General features: G+C 42.5%; 2 protein-coding genes across 5 annotated transcripts in view; both read left to right on the forward strand.

Annotated features, from left to right (window-relative positions):
* The window catches only part of ppp1r21 (protein phosphatase 1, regulatory subunit 21), a 38,240-nt gene extending 36,746 nt beyond the window's left edge, over nt 1–1,494 (forward strand). For 3 of the 4 annotated variants that reach the window (XM_079472934.1, XM_079472935.1, XM_079472937.1), the window contains one exon: nt 333–1,493. In XM_079472934.1, coding sequence (XP_079329060.1) covers nt 333–362 — 30 coding nt within the window. In that variant the 3' untranslated portion in view covers nt 363–1,493. Of the gene's footprint in view, nt 1–332 lie in introns of all 4 variants that reach the window. The other variant, XM_079472936.1, reaches the window with a different exon arrangement.
* An 11,568-nt stretch (nt 1,495–13,062) lies between these two features.
* ston1 (stonin 1) lies at nt 13,063–23,363 on the forward strand. The gene is made up of 3 exons (XM_079473852.1): nt 13,063–14,929; nt 21,933–22,135; nt 22,227–23,363. The coding sequence occupies exons 1-3, from the start codon at nt 13,123–13,125 to the stop codon at nt 22,290–22,292; spliced, it is 2,076 nt and encodes a 691-aa protein (XP_079329978.1). The 5' UTR covers nt 13,063–13,122; the 3' UTR covers nt 22,293–23,363.
* The last annotated feature ends 1,730 nt before the right edge of the window (nt 23,364–25,093 follow it).

A 25,093-nucleotide genomic window follows, 5' to 3' on the forward strand; every position in this document is an offset into this window, starting at 1 on the left:
ACCATTTGACGTCAAGTATTTTTATGCAAAACAAAATACAATTGATAATATAACAGATCAAGTCAATGCCATTGTAGATATATGAAGCCATACGTGTGTCTATACCCAGGTTCCCATCAAGACATCCTACAGACAGTTATTCTTAGTGTACATCTTATAAAAGATAATTCCCTGTCCTGTTATCTTTGATTTTATTTACTGAACTAAATTTTGAATAGCATCAGTGAAATATTATTGTTTAGTATACATGTTTTGCTGCTGTCTGTCATAATGTGAGAGAAGTGTGATCTAAAGGTTTATAATGAAATGGTTCTTCTGCTTTACTCTTGCAGGGAAACTCAAAGAAGAACAAAGGCCGATAGTACATTTGACATCGGGGCGCACGACTGATCAGAGAAACGTCTGCAGCCTGTGTGTGTGTGTGTGTGTGTGTGTAAAAGTGATTGTGTTTGGAGCGAGTGATGAGTGTGTGTGTGTGTGTGTGTGTGTGTGTGTGTGTGTGTGTGTGTGTGTGCAGTCTGTAAAAGTGATTGTGTTTGGAGCGAGTGATGTGTGTGTGTGTGTGTGTGTGTGTGTGTGTGCAGTCTGTAAAAGTGATTGTGTTTGGAGCGAGTGATGAGTGTGTGTGTGTGTGTGTGTGTGTGTGTGCAGTCTGTAAAAGTGATTGTGTTTGGAGCGAGTGATGTGTGTTTGTGTGTGTGTGTTTGTGTGTGTGTGTGTGTGTGTGTGTGCAGTCTGTAAAAGTGATTGTGTTTGGAGCGAGTGATGAGTGTGTGTGTGTGTGTGTGTGTGTGTGTGTGTGTGCAGTCTGTAAAAGTGATTGTGTTTGGAGCGAGTGATGTGTGTTTGTGTGTGTGTGTGTGTGTGTGTGTGTGTGTGTGTGTGTGTGTGTGTGTGTGTGTGTGTGTGTGTGCAGTCTGTAAAAGTGATTGTGTTTGGAGCGAGTGATGAGTGTGTGTGTGTGTGTGTGTGTGTGTGCAGTCTGTATAAGTGATTGTGTTTGGAGCGAGTGATGAGTGTGTGTGTGTGTGTGTGTGTGTGTGTGTGTGTGTGTGTGTGTGCAGTCTGTAAAAGTGATTGTGTTTGGAGCGAGTGATGAGTGTGTGTGTGTGTGTGTGTGTGTGTGTGTGTGTGTGTGTGTGTGTGTGCAGTCTGTAAAAGTGATTGTGTTTGGAGCGAGTGATGAGTGTGTTTGTGGGATTATCAAATTCCAGCGGTCATGTTGTTTTGTTCCTCACACACACACACACACACACACACACACACACTTGTGTCCGGAGAAAACTGATGGTCAGACCTGTGCCACCGAGAAGAGGATGATGTCATAGATCACATACACATGTTATGAAAGGGAATATATCACTGAAAATGATTTGATCTTCATTCACCCTTGTTATTATTTTACATCACTATTTAATCTCATCCAGTCTGTTTTCTTTCTCGTCTGTTTACCAGCACACTGTACTAAATAACATTAAAATCAAAGTGTCATCGAAATCGCGTGTGATTTCATTCATTCGTCACGTGCATATAATGTCAAGTTTCTTTGCTTCTTGTTTATCCTCTAAAGAAATGCGACGGAAGTTTGTCTCATGAATATTCAATGAAATTTAACTCTTGTGAGCCCGGCTTTTGAATATTAAGTCATATGCGCTCACGTTCAGCGCTGCTCATGAATATGCATAGTTGTTTTGCCATGTATGGGCTGATGAAATCCGCTTCCTGTCCGGGATGTATTTGCAGGAATCGCGTCCGCTGCTTCAGTTATTTCTGCCATTTTGAGGAAAACGCTTTGGTCTGGACCAGTTGTCACAATTCATGAGGTAAACTAACATCACACGAATATAACTAGCGGTTTAACATCATCTTCAGTTATGTAATGTTTATGTTGGGTTATAGATACTGCAGACCAAGAACTAAACAATAAAAGCAGAACTGACCCAAATAAATCCGTTCTGACGGCAAGTTAGTGAAGTTTGAGGAAAGTCAATCCGCTGTTGTTGTTTAACTGTGTCAATCTGCTCGACTCGGTTCTAAATAACTTCACCAAAATGAGCTCATATGTGCTTTAGTCACAGTTCTGTCTAATGTTGAGACGCAGAGATGTTTAAACACGCGAGCTTGTCTTTCTTTCACTGTACGATCACGTCATGTTATCAGACGTGTCAGTCAAGACAGATCGGACTCATAATGAAGGAGTTTGTTGAGCTTCGAGTACTTCACAAACTTCACGACATACAGAGAAGAACATGCCGACTTGAACACTCGCTACACAAATGCAAGTAATACACCAAGGTGTAAGTGATAAAGTTGTAAGTAATGTATTATATCAGTGTATTCTGTACAGATGAAGGGCGGATGAAAAGAGACATATTACATAGAATTAATATCTCAATAGTTAGATCTAGAAAATGCATCTATGTCATAAGGTATATAATAAGATCATTACTTGTGCCCGTTATTTATGAGAAACCGCTAGATGTCGCCATGATATGTTGTTACAGCAAGCACATGTCGGAATATAACACAGGCATGTTGAGATTGTTTCTGTTTTGTTTGAGTCATCCAACAAAACACCCAAAAGTAAAATCATTTAATTACCAATATTATCTGAAAAAAAACAGTTTTTAATTGGGGTAATGGCTTTTTCTTTTATCATTTTAGACAGTTTCAAAGATAAAAGATGCTCTTTTATAAATCCGGCAAAACATTTATGGGATATGGTAAACAAATAACACTGTCGTGCTTAATAAACTGTGTGAAATAGAAGTTTATGGTAATATTGAAGCTACAATTTCGGTCTTTACTATTTTGTGTGGTGAAGTCATTCACTACTCAATATTCTCATTTACATGCGTTTGTTTTATTAATACAAATCATTCTATTCACATCAAGTCCTTTCTTAACCAGCCCTCTCACCAGAGGGTAACATAAACCAAACAAAAGGAATCAAAATTGGAAAAGTAAATCAACTCAACCAAACAGAAAATAACAATCAAGAGAGAGATTTAAGACACATATCCAGAACCGACCCTACCTAGATGTGAACTAAGCGGGCCTCACGACCCACTGGGGGCCCCCAAGAGCACAAGAAATTACTGCTTTTTTGTGATATATTCACGGCACACATCCATTTTCTCACTTACGGTCGTACCCAGTATTTTTTCTGTGGTGTGTGTCAAACTTTGTGAAATTACTGACCAAACACAAGGTTACAATATCAAAATAAGTGAGGTAGCCAATCAAATGAAGGCGGGAGTTGGTGGTTACAGAGCTCGGCAGTGACCAATCAAATCAAAGGAAATTGGTGCTACTGTCACGTCTTCAGCTGTTCAGCAAGATGCTTCAGTTTCAAAGTTGAAAGAGTGCCGTGCAACACACCACAAATTTTTTATTGTGTTAGTTAGCTGTAGTTTACATTATTACTTATTCAAAAGAACCCAATTGCAGTTTCATTGATATTAATTTGAATGCACAATTAAACATAACACAATCTTTTTTTGCAAATCAACTCTTCATATGCTTATCATCATATTCATGGTGTTATCTAGTCGTACTTGCGTTTACTGTCTTAACTGTTACATACAGTGCTGTATATTTATACAACAAAATGCAAAAAGTCATTCTTATTTACATATTTAAGAAGAAAAACCACGCACTCGTGGCTGATACCTGCAACATTTGATCTACCCGCTTTAGCTGAAGAAGTCTGTAAACACTGCTTAAGGCTGCAAAAACACGAGACGCCCGGACAGTTATGTTTCCACGCTTTCTACACGGTTGTCTAACCATGCCGAATCGTGCTAATGAATGCGACCAGAGGCGTTATAGCTCCGTCTTTTGTGTTACCAAAGCAGCACGTGACGTGTTTGTGATTACATTCTATAAATGTCCGTTATCAGCTCTGCGGTAGAAAATAAAAACATTTTTGTACCGGATGACATGGATAGGCACGAGAACGACCCCTAAACTGGTTTGTACGTGCGACGTGCCTGTCAGTGTACACCCGTGCCTGAATGTGTGTTTGTTTGGCACTTGGCGGGTCCGGAACAAATTACCTCCCGGACCGTAGTCCGGACTTTGAGAAGGGCTGCAGTGAAAGATTGTGATGGACGATGACATGGAGGGGCGGGGCTTCTGCCCACAGTTCGCAGTACAGCTCCTGCCCACTAGGAACGATGTGAATCAGCAATCAGAGAACTGAAAAATAACTTTGAATTATTATTACGCTATATATATATATATATATATATTTACACAGTGGGGCAAAAAGTATTTAGTCGGCCACTAATTGTGCAAGTTCGCTCACATAAAAAGATGAGAGAGGCCTGTAATTTTCATCATAGGTACACTTCAACTATGAGAGACGGAATTTTTGAGAATTTATTTGCAAATTATGTTGGAAAATAAGCATTTGTTCACCTACAATACTAAGATTTCTGGCTCTCACAGACCTGTAAGTTCTTTAAGTCCTCCACTCGTTACCTGTATTAATGGCACCTGTTTGAACTCGTTATAAGTATAAAAGACACCTGTCCACAACCTCAGTCAGACTCCAAACTTCACTATGGCCAAGACCAAAGAGCTGTCAAAGGACACCAGAAGCAAAATTGTAGACCTGCACCAGGCTGGCAAGACTGAATCTGCAATAGGTAAGCAGCTTGGTGTGAAGAAATCAACAGTGGGAGCAATTATTAGAAAATGGAAGACATACAAGACCACTGATAATCTCCCTCGATCTGGAGCTTCACCCCGTGGGGTCAAAATGATCACAAGAACGGTGAGCAAAAATCCCAGAACCACATAGGGGGACCTAGTGAATGACCTGCAAAGAGCTGAGACCAAAGTAATAAAGGCTACCATCAGTAACACTACGCCTCATTTGGCGACGCTTATTGCCCATTGGCCCGCTCGCCACACTCGTGTTTGGAGGAGAAAGAATGCTGAGTTGCATCCAAATAACACCGTACCTACTGTGAAACATGGGGGTGGAAACATCATGCTTTGGGGCAGTTTTTCTGCAAAGGGACCAGGACGACTCGTGTCGACCCATGTATCGTGAGATTTTGAGTAAAAACCTCCTTCCATCAGCAAGGGCATTGAATGGAAACCTAGGCATTTACTACTCAACTTGCAACTGGATTATGGATTTTTTGACGAACAGACATCAGCTTGTTAGGTCAGGCCACAACTTCACCACCACCATCACCCTCAACACTGGTATACCACAGGGTCAGGCCTGTGAACGGATCTAACTCCTTCATCAAGTTTGCAGACGATACAACAGTGATTGGTCTCATCTGCAACAACGATGAGACTGCATACAGGGAGGTCCAGCATCTGGCCACATGGTGCTCAGACAACAACCTGCTCCTTAATACCTCCAAGACAAAAGAGATCATCGTGGACTTCAGGAAGGTGAAAGGAGGTGCACACGACCCCATCCAAATTAATGGGATGGCTGTCTAACGTGTTTCCAGATTTAAGTGCCTGGGGACCCATATTTCGGAGGACCTGTCCTGAACCCACAACACCTCATGCCTGGTCAAGAAGGCTAACCCTAACCCTCACCAAAAAAGAAAAACACATGTTAGCCAGACATAGAATAAATAAAGATAGAACCTTAAGTAGTTTTATAGCTTATACTGGAAAGCTTTCCACAACATCTCAAGACCCGGACAAAAAGTCTCATGATTTATGTCCAGAAAGTGATACACCAAGGACTCCTCTCACCCCGCTCATAGACTGTTTATTCTCTTGCCTTCCTGCAGGCGGACAAGAACCAGCAGACTAAGAAACAGCTTTTTTCCCAGAGCTGTTTCATTATTGAACTCTGCCCCCCACTGATTCCACTACCCCTCATACCTTTAACTTTAATGATGCTATAACAATGTTCACATTGCACTATAGGGCTGTCATGCATGACTGAACTGTACACACCAGTACTTAATGTTTATCTGCTCTACCGGACTGTTTATACACACACACAGCATCATTTGCACTCTTTACTGCTCACTTGCACACCAGGAATATTATATTATACTGAATGCTCATTTGCACTACTGGACTACTTTCAACTGCATTAACTCATCTACTGCACTGTAACTTCAAAAACTGCACTAACTCACCTATTGCACTGTAACTCTACTAACTGCATCTACTCATTTATTGCACTGTAGCTTCAATAACTGAATTACTCATCTACTGCTCTGCAACTTTATTAACTGCATTAACTCATCCACTGCACTGTAACTTCAATAACTGCATTAACTCATCTATTGTACTGCAACTTTAATAGCTAATGTCTATAATTTATGCACTTGCTTTTAGGGATGCAACGATACCAGTTTTTCTCTGCCGATCCGATTCCGATACTGAACTTACAAATATCGGCCGATACCGATCCAAATACGATATCAGTTATTGTTGACCTTTTAAGGTTTAGAATGCTTAAAGTCAAGCTTTGTATATTCAATCAATTCATGAAATACACTTAGATAAATAATATACACAGTATGACGAACATCTTTATTAAGAACACTGTGCTAAACTTGTAATTGAAATAAATCAATCAAGCCAAGTCAATCAATCAAGCCCAGTCATGACAATCTGTATTTTCCAACCATCCAGCATTTCTTTGATTGAAGCTGAAATCACGCTGTTGTGTATGACCCTCGCAACTCTTTAGCATGTAGCACAGCACTCTGCAATGCATAACCAGAATCCATCCCATGCGCGGTTAAACTCAAAAGGGACATGGGACACACGTCGGAGCTCCAAATATTAGTAGTGAAGCTCAAAGATTTTACATATTTTAACTGATCCGCAACATGCGACGACACTATAAAATAACTCTGGCAAAGCTGTTTCAGAAATGTATTAACGCGATGATAAACTAACGCGGCTCAGGCGACGGAAGCCTACATTTTCCACAACAGAGAGAGGCTGATCATCTAGTACAATAAATTCCACAACTTTTTCTGTTATTTTTACAGATTTTTTTGTCGTCTTTGTGAAGTTTTTCTTGCCTTTGAAATACTTCCTGCAAGGTTTGCTGCTTTAATTAATCCTTTTTACGTTTCGCTTGTACAAACTCCTTGTGATCTTTTCCAGGATGCTTCTGAAGATGTTTGATTAAATGTGCCGTATTTTAACGCGCAACAGTACTTCCACACTGTGCTGCTTTCTGTTGTTTCAAGCGTGAAATATATAGTTAATTTCCATATAGGCATAAAGTTGGGCCCTGAAAGGTCTCCCCGCTAAACTCGCCTGTCAGGCGATTACGCAAAATAAATTTCAAAGTATTTAATTATTATTTTTAAGTAAATGCATTTTTTCTCAAAATAAACAAACGTTTTCTATTTACATAAATACAGCTCCCCGTTCAACAATCGCTGTTAATTTTGTATCGGATTTGGATCGGTACCTGATCCTTTCAAAAAAGTATGGATCGGAGCCAAATCCGATCCAGAGTATCGGATCGGTACATCCCTACTTGCTCTACTGTTTAGTCTAAATTATTATCTGCTCATAGCCACCTGTACATTTCTGCTCATAGTATATAGCCAGCTGTATATATTGGTCAAAGTACAAACCTACTGTACATTTTTTCATAGAACATAACTACTGTAAAGTATTTTCTTAGTCCATGCCCACTGTATAGTATTTTTCTAATATTGTATTCTGTGTTTATGCACACTGTATATCCTTCTAATTGCACTTCTGGTTCGATCTAAACTACAGTTTGTTAGACTGTACTTGTATATGTGTAATTACAATAAAGTTGAATCTATTCTAATCATCCCAAACACACCGCCCGGGCAGAGAAGGAGTGGCTTTGTAAGAAGCATTTCAAGGTCGTGGAGTGGCCTAGCCAGTCTCCAGATCTCAACCCCATAGAAAATCTTTAGAGGGAGTTGAAAATCTTTGTTCCCCAACGAAACTACCAGCAACAGTGTGTAAAAACCTTGTGAAGACTTACAGAAAACATTTGACCTCTGTCATTGCCAGCAAAGGGTATATAACAAAGTATTGAGATGAACTTTTGTTATTGACCAAATACTTATTTTCCACTATAATTTGTAAATAAATTCTTTAAAAATTGGATTTTCTGATTTTCTCTCATAGTTGAAGTGTAGCTATGATGAAAATTACAGGCCTCTCTCATCTTTTTAAGTGGGAGAACTTGCACAATTCACAAATCACTCTAAAAATGGAAATATTGGCTCATTCAACTTTTAAAGTTTTACCACAGTAACTCATAATGTTAGTCAGTAATGTGCAGGGCCCTAGGTGCCCGTTTGAACTCCCGTAAAATGTCTGGGCGTACTCCTGATGAGATGGCACATGGTCTCCTGTGAAATCTCCTCTCAGATTTGGGCCATGCACATTACTGACGAAGATTATGAGTTACTGTGGTAAAATGCGCAGACATGAGTCAGACATGCATCTTCTTAATAATACGCGGGATGCTTTATAATACGCGGGAACAGTCTGTATACCAGCGCCAGCTCCACAGTTATAAAGTCAGGTGTGAACACACTATATTAAATTATATTATAATAGTCTTTTCTGTGCTTATTCAAGCAAACTGTTGAACCGCAATGACAGAAAGTTTGTCCTCAGCCCTCTGTGAGGTCTGCCCGGTATGGGACGGTCTATCGCCGCCCATCGGGGACGAGTCAGGTGAGCGTGCTGGGGTATGGGTGATGCGCGAAGCCAAAGCAACATCCATAGGTACCCCCAAATCACCCCCGCTGCTCGCCTGGGAAGCAGACGCGGGTGGCGGCTACATTCAGCAGAATGTCGCCAGCAGTGACCATAACACCTATATCGTCATGTTCTCAGAACATGCCGGATCAAACCCGCCTCAGCATTTTTTAACAAAGACGGCTGTCTTTATATATTTATTTACAGATGTATATGCATCTCAGTAGATTCCTCTGGGTTGTAAAAGAGTCTTATCTTGATGGTTTGGCATGGGTTGCAATAATAACCAGATGTTTGGTTCTGCATCTGGGTGTTAAATGCAGTTTGGAGCTGGTTTTACAGGCACCCTGGTCAACTGTTGTTTTTATAATTTAGAAATATAACTAGTTCATGTGTGTCTGTCTGATGTGTCTAATGCACTACAACACTGAATATTCTCTGTCATTGACAGGGTTTTTTACTAGTAACGGCATTACGGATTACAATGAGGGCAATTTGTAATTTCCCCTTCTGTCGAGTTGGTAGTATCCAATCATTTCCTTTCATCAGAATATGATCATAAGTGGCCAGAGGTACCCCTGCCCTCAGTAGCGGTTTTAGGCATGGGCGGCATTCTTCTTCATGTCACATGAGGGGCGGCACCGGCACGAGCAGTAAAAAAAACGAGTGATTTACATGTTAAGTCAATGCAAAGACGCAATGACCTACTTGCGGTGCGAGCCCATGATGCGAGGTGCCCATGATGCGAATTCAATTAGTGGGCTGAAGTCAGTCACACACCACCTCGACTTTCTTCCAAATAACGCACATTTTATTCATAATGTAATGAATACAGGCCTATAGTGTCATGATTCCGCTATCATGTCATGTTTATTCTTGGTCTTGCAGCGGAGTCATGGCATAGCCTTAGGTTTTGTGTGAGAAAGCCATGTGCTTTCTCGTGTCTCGTCAGTGTTTCCCGCCCTTTTGTCTCGTTAGCCTTCCCATTAGTGTTTCATTACCTTCACCTGCCCCTTAGTAATTATCCTGTGTTTGTTCCCCTATTTAATGCCCTCTTGTCTATTGTCTTGTGCTCGTTCGTTGTACTTGTATGCCGTTCTTGTACCTTGTACCTCTAACCTGCTAGAGTATAGTAAGTCTAGTCTTAGTGTCTTGTATTAGTTAGTCTTTGTGAGTGTTAGTTCTAGTCTGTTTCGGTTTAGTCCTTCGTCGGTTCTTGTATGTTCTTTTACCCCATTGTGGGCTTTTGTTTTCTGTTTTATATATTAAAGTCTTGTTAACCCCTTCATCCCGTTTCGCTGCCTGCAATTGGGTTCTCCTTCAGTTTCATGACAGAACGAACGAGCCAGAACCGAACCCAGCAGGCAGCCCACATGGACCGTTCAGCATCGTTCCTGCGATCTCGCCTTGCCCACTTGCTCTTTGGGTTCCGTCAGGGGGATTATGGGACGCGGGAGTTCGCCAGGGCATTTTCTTCGGTGGCGAGGGATACTGAGTTCGGTGATGCAGAGTTAAAGGTGATCTTTGATGGCTGCCTCACCAACCGTCTCACGCCATCGGAGAAGAGGGTGCTTAAGCCCCTTGGGTTCGACAATATGGTCAGGTTCGAGATCAACCGGGACGAGGCCAGAGTTCCAGTCGGGGTACCCGCCCCATTGGCTAGCGTCCCGGAGGATTGCGCCCTGACTGTCGCCGCCCTGGGGGACTCAGCTCTGCCCGGCTCGAGCTCCGCGGCTCCTGTTCCGCTTGGCGGCATTCGCGGTGAGTGGGGAAGGGGGGATTCGGGGACGATGTCTGCTGACACCTTGGGCGCTGATCTTTGCCCGGGCTCCACTACTCCGGGACAGATGTCAACCCGCCTGGAGGGTCGTGTCCTGCAGGTTGGTGTTTTGGGCATCGCCACGCCCTCCGCTCCACCACCTTCTGCCTCCCCACCCGCAGTCAGCCTGGGTGGCAAACGAGGAAGGCGGGAATCCTGGGGGTCCTCTTCGGAGGCCTCCAATCCGGAGACAGACCTGCCCTTTGTCTCCTTTCTTCGGCCAACCACCGGACGGGTGGTGCGATTAAGAAGGAAAAGGCAAAGAAGGAGGGCACAGAAGCAAGCCCAGGCGATGCTGCGGCCGGTGTCCAATGCGGTCGCGTCAAATCTGGTGGTCCCGTCAAGTCCGGTGGTCCCGGTGGTCCCGTCAAGTCCGGTGGTCCCGGTGGTCCCGTCAAGTCCTGCCCTGCCGGCCTTCCAGCCCGGCGTCAAGTCCAGCCCTGCCGGCCTTCCAGCCGGCGTCAAGTCCAGCCCTGCCGGCCTTCCAGCCGGCGTCAAAGCCCTGCCCTGCCGGGGACTTCGCGCTCTCGAGCGCCGCCCCCCAGGGTGTCCCCTAAGTCCCCTGGGACTCCGCGCTTCCGAGCGCCAGGGACAAAAACTGTTCCCCCATGTCCCACACCCTTTGGACTTCCTCCCATGGACTCTTTTGTTCCCCCCATGAACTCTGTTGTTCCCCCTCCCCCCCCTCCCTTGTTTGTTATTTTTATTATGTCACCCCAACCCCTTTCTAATTTATGCTTGTCTGCCGTTAATCTTGTTTTCCATGTTTTGCCTTGTCTTGTCGTTGTCCCAGTCTGCCCTGTCTTGTCAGTCTACCCCTTGATGAACACCTGATGGTGTTCATTTAAGGGGGGGCTTATGTCATGATTCCGCTATCATGTCATGTTTATTCTTGGTCTTGCAGCGGAGTCATGGCATAGCCTTAGGTTTTGTGTGAGAAAGCCATGTGCTTTCTCGTGTCTCGTCAGTGTTTCCCGCCCTTTTGTCTCGTTAGCCTTCCCATTAGTGTTTCATTACCTTCACCTGCCCCTTAGTAATTATCCTGTGTTTGTTCCCCTATTTAATGCCCTCTTGTCTATTGTCTTGTGCTCGTTCGTTGTACTTGTATGCCGTTCTTGTACCTTGTACCTCTAACCTGCTAAACTGCTAGAGTATAGTAAGTCTAGTCTTAGTGTCTTGTATTAGTTAGTCTTTGTGAGTGTTAGTTCTAGGCTGTTTCGGTTTAGTCCTTCGTCGGTTCTTGTATGTTCTTTTACCCCATTGTGGGCTTTTGTTTTCTGTTTTATATATTAAAGTCTTGTTAACCCCTTCATCCCGTTTCGCTGCCTGCAATTGGGTTCTCCTTCAGTTTCATGACATATAGTTCCTGCACATTTGAGTTTTTCTGAATTGTGTGAAATTGTTAATAAAAAATAAGTAATACAAAACGATTATGTGTCACCTCACCAAGGTGAATTGGTGGTCGCAAAGGTGGTCTCGCCCGGGGTGCAATTCAATGTAGAACCGCCACTGCCTGCCACGAACGTGATCATGAAAGATGCATGTTTCCCATTCATGACTCAAAAACTCCTCGTCCATTCGCTTACATTAAATGTAAACTTTTATCATTTGTAGCCCACAAGAGCCAACTAAAGTTATCAGTCTTACTTAATGAGCAAAGTACATTTACATCCTGCTAAAAATAAAAAATACTTCAAGACTAAGCGAAAGAGCATTCTAAAGTCTCGGTGCACAGGAAGAGAAAGCCCTCTCACCAACAGTTCGAAGTCGTGTCTGTGGAAAAGTAAAAAAAAGACTATAGCTGAGGAAAATAAACCGCAACTCTCCAGCGCCTCACTGCGCTTCGAGCGAAACAGCGCCCCTGTAGTGGCATAATGCCACAACTACAGATACAAATTGTTGCCTAGTTAAACATTATTTAGGTAGCTGGTAAAAAGTTAGATTGATTCTGTTGCTAAAAAAACCTAAAGGAATAATAATTTAGTATGGTTTTAAAATATGTTTTGGCATTTTTAGTGTGTTGAAAGTTTAATATTAATACAATTAAACAAAAAGAAAAACACATGTTAGCCAGACATAGAATAAATAAAGATAGAACCTTAAGTAGTTTTATAGCTTATACTGGAAAGCTTTCCACAACATCTCGAGACCCGGACAAAAAGTCTCATGATTTATGTCCAGAATGTGATACATGATGGGATACACTTGAGCAAGAAAGCATTGGGTGGGGGAAGTCTCGCATCTGTCACCTTCTTCAACCCGATGAGTTTGCATACCTGCAACAATCAAGTCATATCCAGATCACATTTTTCCTTGTTCTGATGCTTGATTCAGACACTCCTGTACCACTCACAGGCCCGTAGACTTGTAGTTTAAGATATAATATTTTGGTAAGCCAAGAAGCCAACACTTGACTATCTAGCTTATTATTTCTGCTGTTGTTTGACTCTCCTAATCAGACAGGAGTGCATGATGATGATGAAATGTTTCTTATGTCATTTTTCATAATGTCTAAATTCCTTCTACAGATTATTTGTGTGGCTGTTTTGGTGGAGAAGTGCACTGTGAAAGACTTCCTGTGTACACAAAAAGCAATGTGCTCAATGAATCAGCCCAGCAACTGGGTAACATTTGAAGATGAAGGGTCATCATTCTCCTCACCTAAAACAACGCTGCGCTCCGGTTCAATACCTCGCCCAAATGGTTTAAAACTTGTTCTCCCATCTTTGGGGAATGAAACATGGAGCTTCGGCACTGGCCCAGAATCCCCTTTGTTGGATTTTAGCTTTAACGGAAGCTTGTGTGTGCCGAGCAACACTCCCATGTGCACTCCAGTAAAGGCAATGCCAGCGGATCAATCACCTTTTTATTATGGACTTCAGGAGCAGCCAGACTTGTTTTCGAGCACTTTTGCCAGCTTCTCTTCAGGACTACAGCAAGACTTAAGGAAAATGAATGAAGGCTCCACTTTAATGAACACACCCCAAGACGAGGCAGGTCACCTTAACCCTGCCTGGGTAAAAGGCCATCATGAACGAGTGTCTTGGAGCTCATCGTCAGACTCTGACTCTGGTCCCACTTTACCGCGCTTCTTTATCCGCACCAAAGATGGTAATGAGCCACCTCAAGACCAGCCTCAGTTCTCCTACTCCTATATATGCCATAAGCTAGAACGACTGAGAGCAGAAGAGAACAAACAAGATCACAATGAAAAAATTTACAAAGAGGATCATATTTCAGCCGTAGTGATGGTTAAGGATAAAGAGATGATGGGAACTCCATCATTTGTTCCTGAAGGACTGTTCTTCAGCCAGAGTAGACACGGTTGGTCACTGATGCTGAGAATTCCCGAGAAAAAGAACCGCATGTCTTCACGCCAGTGGGGGCCTATATACCTGCAGCTTCTGCCCGGAGCGCTCCTGCAGTTGTTCTACGAGAAGGGCTTGGAGAAACCTTTCAAAGAATTTCAGCTTAATGCTAACTGCGGCCTCTCGGGTCCCAAAATTGAGAGTTACAGTGAACCACGAAAGATCGCCACACTGAAGGTTGAGCATGTGTCCTACGTTGAGAGGAAACGCTATCACCCCAAGCATGAAGTAATACACGAAGCAGAAGTGGAGCAGCTTTTGAAGTTTGGCACCAGCAAACTTGGTGACATAAAGGACCTACTGGTGTCCATTGAGGAAGAGCTGATGTGCTTACCAGCACCACACCAACATCACAGACACTACGAAGAGCAGGAGCTGACCTTGGAGATAGCCGATCACATCTGGATACGACAGGATAAGGATGGAGGCATCACAGAATGTGTTTCCATTACTCGAATTCACTGCTTAGCTTTCTTAAACGGTGCCTTGGAGTGCTTCCTGGCACTAAATGACCTTGGACTTCTCAAACAGACTCCTGCGTATGGTTCAGAGGACAGCGAGCCCTGGATGGAGATCGCAGACTACCATTTTCACCCGTGTGTGAGAAAAGCACACTTTGGGGATACGCGGATGATAAAGTTCTGTCCTCCTGACGCATGTCGTGTAGAGCTTGTGCGCTTCAGGACTGCATCCCTTCACAGTGGGGAGTTGCCCTTGTCCGTCAAGGCTGTGGTGACTGTGCAAGGTGCCTGTGTTGAGCTGCAGGTCTTTCTGTCGAGTGTCCAGAGAACTCTGTGTGAAAACATCACTCTTCAGATTCCCTTTCCAGGTGACTGGGTGAAAGTGCCTAGCAGCACGTCACTGCTGCGACAGAGGTCTATTAAAGCTCGCATGAACAGAAATGCATGCTTGGGCTCAGGGCACATGTCAGAATCTCAGTCTGTCATGCGAGTGTCCATTGGCACAGTAAAATACGAGAATGTGTACCGTGCCCTCATGTGGAGAATTGACAGGCTTCCTCAGAAGAATGTTGGTAAGAAACTACATTCACATCACATAATACTTCACGTGAAAAGCTTTTGCTTTTACTTTTATAATAATACATGAGATCAGTGAGACGTAACTTCAGAGATGTTTTGAATTGATCGTGTATGACATATCTGTTACTTATCATCATAATTTCAAGTTCTGTGATGTACAGAGAATTTAATGTATAACCGAAGCCACTTGTGTTTGGCTGAATCCCTGTTCCGTCGGATGCTCATGCTTTTTCCCATAGTCATTGTCAAGAAACAAGAGACCTGTTAATCTTTTCTGTGTTTAATAATCGGTTGCCCAGTGCATCTACCAGCTCATGAAACATGAAAATAGAACCCAGTAATGAGCTGATCAGATTTCTCTCCCCTTCTGATAGGAAAGGTTCTTATTATAATATTTCCGCCCATTAAAGGGACAGTTCACCAAGAAATTTTAGATATTTGGAAAGATTTTCGAAACTGAAATTCCTGTGTCCACTATATTCATTTTGTCATGGCGGGCAGTCCCCCATAAATCCTCATTACCATGACTACAGTGGTTCCCTTGGGGGTTTTGACTTGAGAACCTATCATCTCTGATTATACTTTTGAAAAGGCCAATGAATTTGGCGAATGGGACGGCATTCATTGACCTTTTTGTTCTACTGAATCTCGACCCTTGGCGATCTGGTAGTTGGTCAGTGGTTTCTTTAAAGAGCATATTTCTAAAATTCTCCTACAGTGTTGCCAGGCATGTCTCGCTGCTGTGGACTTTGGTGCAACCACCCCATACTCGAGCCAGACAGGCACGATACCTGGGTCACATGTCTGGGTCCCCAGCACGTTGAGGTAGCATTCGTGGATACAACATGTCCGCATTGCGAGCGCATTGCGAGCACATGTCGATCACAGTATTGCGGTCATGGCTGGCTGTGTTTACAAGCTCCTGCCCTTTGGTCTGGCCTGTCTCCCCGTACCTTCCTCCGGGAGCAGGGCATGCGTATCCTCAACAATCTTGACGACTGGCCTATCTTGGCTCACTCGCGGCATCTGTTGTGTATGCTCCCCTGACAGAGCACCTCTTATCCCGGTATCCAGGTTTACGAGCCCAGCGAAGTGACTCGTGTACAATCCCAGTATATGTGAGTTTCCCTCACGAATCAAACCCTTGTATCTGAGCTAGTACTCCACACGTAGTGACTCCCCTCTATGGGTAGTCCCGTCTGACGATTTCTCACTCTTTGTTCCCCTGTTGGTGAACCTGTGATCTCCCCTCGGTGGACTCCACTGCTCTGTGCACTCCCTGGTGGGGCCCCTCACTTGTACTTCCAATGAGATCTCCCCACTGGTGAGACCGTGTAGGTATTCCACATATTATCTCCCTTCGGCAGATGTGGTCTCCGTAGTGCCCCCCCTTCAGGTGAGGGGGTAGCGCTTCCCAGTGCTCCTTACGGTGTCGGACGGTCATCTTGCCTCTAGACACAACGTCTCATTCCCTCCATCAGGGAACCAAGGTTACATCCGTAACCAAGATGTTTCCCATTCATAATTTGTCCAGCCATTGTTGATAAGTTTGCAACTCATGTACTAGATTCGGTAACGTTTCCGACCCCTTCAGCGTCTTTTTTTCAGAAGACTCGTATAACGACAAACCTAGCTTTTTTTGGATAAACTTGCTTTTAATCAGTGGGAAAATGTTGTCAGTACTGCCCCTCTAGAATGAGGTCTTGCTTTCCCGGTGCAGGAAACGCCTCTATTGGGTCTCAGCATCTGTGTGTGAGTGGCAGGCAGAAGCCAAAGACCTTAGATGGAAAGCCTAGAACCTTTGACCAATAAAGCGTAATGTCTAATGCTAACGCACTGCCTTCAGCGGAACACAGGAAAGGAGTCCACATGCTAGTTTTTTTAATGGATATCAATGTGTTTTGTTAGATGTTATTACCCTTCCATTTCACTATCATTAGAGTATCTCTGGAGAAGCAGTACAAAACAGTTTTCAAAATTGTTTGTAAATACTGTATAAGCAAGAACATATAGTTCGTCTGTAAATAAGCTCATGGTTACAGAGACAAAGGCTGTGCATGCACTGTGACAGAATATAGCCAAAATCTTTAAGGTGTATGGTGATTTTATCAGATGATGTGTCTTGATTATAAAACAGAACTGGCAACAGAAAACTTTGCAACTTTGCAATGAACCAGCTTTGGGGGGGCCCAGCTTGCAAAAGGTTGAGAACCCCTGATCTAAGTGGTCTGTTAGGTTTATATTTAGTGAGCATATCTGCAATGTATTTAGGCCCTAGGCCATTTAGTGATTTATAAACGAGTAATAGTACTTTAAAATCAATCATAAAAGTACCTGGAAGCCAGTGTAGGGATCTAAGGACTGGTGTAATATGCTAAGATTGTCTGGTTCTAGTGAGAATCTTGGCAGCAGGTTCTGTATGAGCAACTGCTGTCTGATGGTTTTCATGGGAAGGCCGGTGAGAAGACCATTGTAATAATCGACCCTGCTGGTAATGAAAACATGAACAAGTTTCTCCAAGTCTTGACTGGAAACACAATATCTAATTCTTGCAATGTTTTTGAGATGGTAGTATGCTGATTTTGGTACCGCTTTATAATGACTCCTGAAACTAAGCTCTGACTCCAGAATCACGCTGTAACAAGTTCGTAGATACAAGGAAGGAAGAGGACGAGGTTGGCTCGAGCTGACACAGGCTTTTATTAATAAACAAAGATCCACACAAGAATAATCTCGCTCGTTTCGTCTTTGTCGCGCCCGTGTTCAGCCCGTCTCTCTCTCCTCGTTGTGGGTGATTCTCGCCCTTATATCCGGTCTCTCTGCGCCCTTACTGGAATGAGATACAGGTGTTGATTGTCTGCAGGTGCCCCACTCACTCATCGCTCGTCTCCCGGCTCTCTCTCCCGCTGCAGAGCTCGCTAAACCACTCCCCCCTTGCCACAGTCATTTTCGATGGCTGATTTTCATAGCCATCCAGCCTGCAGCCCTCGGGTTGGAGGATACGGTCCATGAGCCGCTAAAAGGTGCAACCCGAACGGAAGTGTTATGAATTGGCTGTTTTGCCAATATCCTTCTCGATATGGTGCTGAATGAGGTTCGTACGCCCAAGTAGGGGCGAGAACACGTCTGCAAATTCTGCCTGCAACTTGGCCACATCAGTGAGCTGGGAGGGTGAGAGGTGATCTCCTCCTGGAGCCAGAGCGATTGATTGTGGTTTTGTATTCACTTCTGGTCCGAGATCATCCTCTCCACTCACTACCATCGCCAGCATCACTGAGTCCACCTCCTGCCCTTTTTTTCAGATGTTGAGGTGGTAAATTTGACGTGCCCCACTCCTATCTGATCATATTACCTCATAATCGAGATCTCCAACTTGCCGTGTGACCTCAAACGGCCTTTGCCACTTCGCAAGTAATTTGGAACTCGACATTGGACATAATACAAGTACTTTTTCTCCCGGTGTAAATTTTCATAGATTGGTACCCCTGTTATACAGCCGGCTTTGCTTGTCCTGAACCTGTAACAAATTCTCCAAAGATAGCCGCCATAGTGTATGGAGTTTTGTTCTCAGGTCCAGGACATACTGATTTTCGTTTTTTGCTGTTGGAAGGTCCATTCTCCCAAGTCTCTCTGAGGATGTCCAAAACCCCTCGGGGCTGGCGTCCAAAGAGGAGTTTGAATGTGGAAAACCCCGTGGAGGCTTGGAGAACCTCAGGCACAGCGAATAAAAGGGGTTCCAACCATTTATCCCAATTTTTGCCGTTTTCGTGAACAGACTTACGAATCATGGTTTTTAACGTGCGATTAAACCGTTCTACCACGGCGTCTGTTTGTGGGTGAAAGACGCTGGTACAAACCGATTTAATGCCCAATAATTCATAAAGTTTGCTTATTGTACGTGACAAACGCTGTGCCTTGGTCTGTGAGGATCTCCCAAGGGATCCCCACGCGGGAGATTATGCGAAACAGTGCCTCCGCAACACTCTTAGCCGAGATGCTATGGAGCGGCAATGATTCGGGATATCGGGTTGGTTCCTCTCGCTGATCACTTTAATGGCCCGATGAGGTCCATTCCAGTTCTGTCGAAAGGGGACCTGCACTAATGGTAAAGGCCGCTTTTGGGGAGGCCTGTGGGTTTACCTACTGACATTCACCACACGAGGCGCACCATCTGCCCACATTCTCGTGAATGCCTGGCCAAAATAAATCGGGTCATTAGGCAATTTAGTGTCATTGTCTGTCCTAAATGTCCCGCCATAGGGTTACAATGTGCCCCCTGGAAAAGCATTTCCGGCAGCCCCGTGGAACTAACGACCATGTTGTATCTTCCTTTGTCTGAGCATCTTGTGTCACTCGATACAACCAGACTTTTATGATTACAAAATAAGGGTAGCTACGCGGTTGTGCGGGTTAGAGACGTCCACGTAACGGACCTGCTCCAAAGCAAATTTTAGGGACTCATCCTGGGACTGTTCCAGGGGAAAGTCATCGCGCCAAGATTCTTGACTTGATTTGTAGTTGTTTGACCCCTAGAGTCAATGTATGCCTTGAGAACTTCATCTTTGTTTCCAAATGCAATTCATTCAGTTTTCTCTTTGTTTCACTGAAGACTGTTAATTTCATCAATGCATTGGCAGATGGAGTCAATGGGGCTGTAGTCATTTGGCGATAAGGCTAGGTAAATCTGGGTGTCATCTGCATAGCTGTGATATGCAATTTGGTTATTTTTCATTAATTGACTCAGTGGGAGCATATACTGTACAGGCTGAACAAGAGTGGCACAAGAATTGAGCCTTGTGGGACTCCGCATGTCACTGATGTCCACTTAGACTTAGGCTCTCCTATACTCGCATAATAACCTCTCCCATCTAGTATAACCTGAACCATTTGAGGACTGTCCCATAAATATTGACCCAGTTTTATGGTCTCTCTAGAAGTATGTTATTAACGACAGTGTCAAATGCAGCACTGACATCTAGCAGAACCAGCACTGATATTTTGAAAGAATCTGATTTTAGGTGAATTTCACTTATCTTTATAAGCTCTGTCTCTGTCATATGATGCAGTCGGAAACCAGATTGAAACTTGTCCAGGTATCCATTAGAGTTTAAGTAGTTGTTCAGCTGATTATAAACAATATTCTCAAATATCTTGCCAATAAAAGGAAGATTTGATATCGGTCTATAGTTGCTCAATATGGTGTCATCAAGATTGCTCCTTTTCAGGAGGGGCTTATCAACTGCAGTTTTCAGGGAGATTTGAAGACTCCCTGAAAGAAATGAAGCATTTACCACTTCTAACAGATCTACTATAATGCATTTCAAGTTTCGTCTTCTGCCACATCCGTTCAGTTTTTCTGCATTGTCTTTTCATACTCTGTACTACTTTTGATTTTCTCTGAGGTGCTTTTGGTCTGCCAGTCTTCTTACTGACTTTCACAGAAGCAATACCATCAAAAACATTCTTAACTTTTGAGTTAAAGGAATCAAGGAGACGATCAACAGAGTCTGCAGCGAGGCTTGGTGTTGAAAATAAAGCCTTCATAAATAGCACATTAGTATTCTCATTGATGCATCTCTTCCTGACAGAGACAGATCTCGATTCGGTGGTAGAGAGCCCAATACATCAAAGAAAATACATAAGTGATCAGATAGTGCTATATCCTTGATGTCAATGAATTAAATATTAATTGGTTATCATTTATTTTGTAGTATTGATTTCTACATTATCTATGTGAATATTAAAATCCCCAGCAATAGTAAAACAGTCAAATTCTGAGTAATCATTAATTGCAGTTCTGTGAACTCTTCCACAAAGGCTGGAGAATGTTTTGGAGGCCTGTAAATGATGATACAAGGACACCTTTTATTAACACAATACCTAGATATTGGGCAAAGTGCAAGTACTGACCAAATTAAATTTGCTTGCATTTATAGGCATCCTTAAAAAGAGCAGCTACACCTCCACCTCTCATAATTGCTCTGCAGACACTCATGAAAGTTAAGTTTGGAGGGGCTGTTTCATTAAGGACTGTGGCACTACAGCTGTCTTCTAGCCATATTTAATTTATAAATATAAAATTCAGGTTGTCTGTGGTTATTAATTCATTGATCAGGAATGATTTGTTTTTTAGTGAGCGAATGTTTAGAAATGCAAATTTGATGCCTTGATCTTGGCTTGAAGCCTAATAGGTTGAAGTTTAGATGGGTTAGATGTAGGGGTGTAACTGTTCTCGGTGGTTCTCCACCAATGGTTTGGTACAGGCTTGGGCTGCGGTTCCTCTTAAATCTGACGACGCATTTATAATATGATTTGTTAAAAAATTATAATGCGTAAAACAGACTGACAAACTTCAGCTAATTTATATTTGTTGATGGATACACATTTAATACCTACAACAAATCAAATAACGTAGACAGATTTCAAATGGCTGTATTATCCCCAGTCATTTATGCTTTCATCACCCGGGTGTTATGCAGCTGAGACCTGAACAACACATGTTACTGTTTAAACTAAACTAATTATATTTGTATTATTGCAAATTCCAGTATTGTTTTTTTCCAGTACTGGTCATTTTTAAAATGATATACTTCAATAATTCAATAATTTAATAATATTATATTTTATAAGAAAAATGAATTGAATTTAATAGCTGCTTGACATATTTTACCAGCCCAAACCTACTCTTCGAGATCGACTTTCTGAGCGTTTCCAACCCCAACCTAGCATGCATGAACCACCAGAGTCCCTTTAAAATGACAGGCAGGTGTGTTGGAGTGGGGTAGAATATCCCTGGTTTAACACCAACTTGCCTGTAATTGTCAAGTGATCCAGCGCCAGATGCCAGTGTTTTTGGGATTGGTCGGCCGGATCCGCATTTATCATCATAGGCAGATCACATATTAGTTCTGTTATTATACTCCGTAGACATGTAAGAGTATGTAATTCAATATTTCTCATGTGACAGTTGTTTTCTTGTTTTGTCTTTTCTTTAAGCTGTGGATCAGCTTCAGTCATTTGCGTATAAATTGGAGCTGGCATCAGATCAAGAGATTCCTGCTGATTGGTTGCCGTTTGTCACAGTTGAGTGTGAGGTGGCGGAGGTGATGGCGTCTCGCACGAGGGTAAAATCATTGGCTACAGAATGTGACATTCAGCCCCAGAAACACGTGAGGAACAGATCACACTATCACTGCCAGGTAATGAGAGAAGTCAATATAATATAAAATGTCTCTGTCTTCATTCTGCATTTTTACTTCTAATAAACGCTAATGAATGTCCTTATGAAAGGTGGAAATTGATAAGAAGCTGACCGAGACCGAATCGCTGAAGCAGTCCAGTTGTGCAACACAGTGACGATTTGAAGATTTCATCGGGGAGAGGGAGGAAGGTGGAGTCTAGCAAGTGAATTTCAAGGGGGATGGAGTTCCATCTATAATCTAGTATATAGCCTCAAAATGCTATGCACATTTCAAACTTATATAAAGTGGCATTTTCTGCATCTAAATATCAACTTGTCCCCAACTTGAGTCCCCCCAGTGAATCTCAGCCATTTCCAGCACTGACAGCATCAGACAGCTAGACAGTATACAATGAATTACGTCATTCAGACGAAGATCGATCAACCCTGACCTCAGCAAGACACATCATTTGACTTCACCGACAAGATGGCGGCTAGCTCTTCGCAAGCTTGTGTGAACTGTAAACAAACTTTAATCTCTTTTTACCAAATGTAATATGTATAAACAGAAAAGTTAATACATCCAGAAATGGTTTATGAACAAATGCCTCTGTTTGAATAGCCATCGTATAGCGTTCTCGCTGCTTCGCATAGTGACATCACGTGGTAAACATGCAAATGTGACCCGTGGTTGTTGGATTGAGGGCAGATATTTTTACTCATAATATAAACATATAACGCTGAATGAACCTATGGAACGGGAACAATATTTATAACGCAAACATTTCTAGTTTTTGTGGTTGTTATTTGAAGACACGATCGCTGGTATTGCCATAACGCAAAATATTTGGCAGTGTTTTTAGTTACGTGTTTAAAGGAAAGTTTTTCTTGTGCAAACAGGTCATTTTTGAGCGTGTAATATTTTGACTCTTATCATGATGTGTGACATACTAATCTTTCTGCTGCCAATTTGGGGTCAATAAATAAAGCTAATTATATATAGGTGATATTTAATTGCTTTTTACATTTACATTTAGTCATTTAGCAGACGCTTTTTTTTCTCACATCTTTTGTGGTATACATATAACTATATTCTATCCAGTGTTATATGGTGTATAACTTACATGTGTATTTACGTTATTATATACAACTTAAAGGTCCACTGCACACACACTGTATATTACAGCCTATTACATCACTTCTGTCTTATATTTACATTGTCAAATAAAATGTATTTAATGAAAAGGGTTTAAACTTATTTTTTCATGCTTCAATGTAACCATAATGTCAAGCATATACACATATGTGGCTATACACACACAAAGGTTAGAATCCCAAAGGACATTGAAAAGAGACATTTGTTGTGACTCTGATGAACAGAGCACAGCCCATAAAAAGACAACCTTTCCCCGCATTATCATAAAAACTTTCAGCTTCTTGCATTGAATGGAATATAAGAATAAATAATAGAGTGTGCGGTATTCATTGTAATTACTTGTATGATATAATTTGTAATATACACAGTGGTCAAACATTTACATACACCTCACAGAATCCTGAAAATGTTTTAAATAAGTGAATTTGAGTTTTGAAGATTTGTTTTTAATTTAGTACTGACCTGAACAAATAATTTCACATAGACCACAACACAGAATACCTGAATTTATAAAAAAGAATCCCATTCAAAGTTTTACATATTGCTTATTATAATATTGTATGATGTACCTGGATGATCAATGATAGTTTTTGTGTTGTCTGACTGTTGTTTGAGAGTTTCTTCAATGAGCCATTTAACTTGATCCTCAGAGAAATCCTCCAGGTCCTGCACGCTCCTGCGTCTGATTTTCAGGATTTTCTGCATGTCTGACCTCTGTCCAGCAGTGACTCTTGATGTTGAGATGATCTTTACATATAATATTGTGTAAGTGATTGTCGTCAGTCTGTAAACATGAATCTAACATTGTATAGTCACAGCTGGACATTGGCCAAAAATGCAGAAAATGCTGAAAACTCAAAGACCAGTGAACAGTTTAATGGACCAGGACAAACTAGAAACCCTTAAACAACTATCACAAAACCACACACACTGTCATGGATTTTCCAGATAACATTGAACGGTAGTAAGAATCTGGTGTATGTAGACTTTTGACCAACCATACTGTGTATCTCTTCATAGGCCTATCTATATGTAATATGCAGGGCAAATTTCAAAGCTTCAGGTGTGGTTTAAAGTAAACATAAGGCAAGAGATGACACTGTCTAATGCTTGATAATATTCAAATCATCCTCTGTGTGATAAGAGGAAGCCAATTGAATGCAGTCCGTAAAGGTTCTTTGGCAGTTTAATAAAAAACATAGAGAGCATTGACTTTTTCACATTCGGAGAGAAAAACTGTCAAAGTTAAAACAGGGATTCTGGGAAGTAAAGATGAGTTTAAGCCGCTAGGGGAAGCTGCTCTTCCTCATCTCACGATGAAGACAGTTCTCCTAGTGGCGCTCTCCTCTGTCAAGAGGGTATGGGGCTGGATGTACTATCTGTGTCCCACGAGTGCCTAGAGTAGGGGCAGGGCTACTCCCACGTGGTTCTGAGACCCTACAACTTACAGTCTACTTGGACCAAAAGCAGAGTTTAAGAAGCTCTGAGCAGCTCTCTGTCTATTTTGGGGGACAGCAGAAGGGGAAAGCTGTCTCCGAATACTATCCTGGCAGACATCTGCAGAGCTGCGGGTTGGGCTATGCCCAGTAAATTCGCGAGATTCTACAACCTCCTGTAGAACTGGTGTCTGACCGCATCTTGCGGTAAGACCGGCGGCCGGTTGGTAATACGCCTTCTCCCCTCGTCAGGTAAGCCCGCTATTCCAGCTTCCATTCTTCCTCCACTGGATGAAGTATAGACATACAAGTGTTAGACTAAAATACAGTGAATGACACATGATTTTCATAGAACTACACAGCAGCAAATGTACACGCAATCTGC

This window comes from Barbatula barbatula (assembly GCF_947034865.1).
Source record: "Barbatula barbatula genome assembly, chromosome: 14".
Classification (NCBI taxonomy): domain Eukaryota; kingdom Metazoa; phylum Chordata; class Actinopteri; order Cypriniformes; family Nemacheilidae; genus Barbatula; species Barbatula barbatula.

Excerpts from the sequence above, each read along its gene's own strand:
- ston1 (XM_079473852.1), top strand. The coding sequence starts at position 13,123 with ATGTGCTCAATGAATCAGCCCAGCAACTGGGTAACATTTGAAGATGAA. Across the intron at positions 14,930-21,932 it reads GCTTCCTCAGAAGAATGTTG|CTGTGGATCAGCTTCAGTCA; the intron begins GTAAGAAACTAC and ends CTTTTCTTTAAG. Across the intron at positions 22,136-22,226 it reads GATCACACTATCACTGCCAG|GTGGAAATTGATAAGAAGCT; the intron begins GTAATGAGAGAA and ends TCCTTATGAAAG.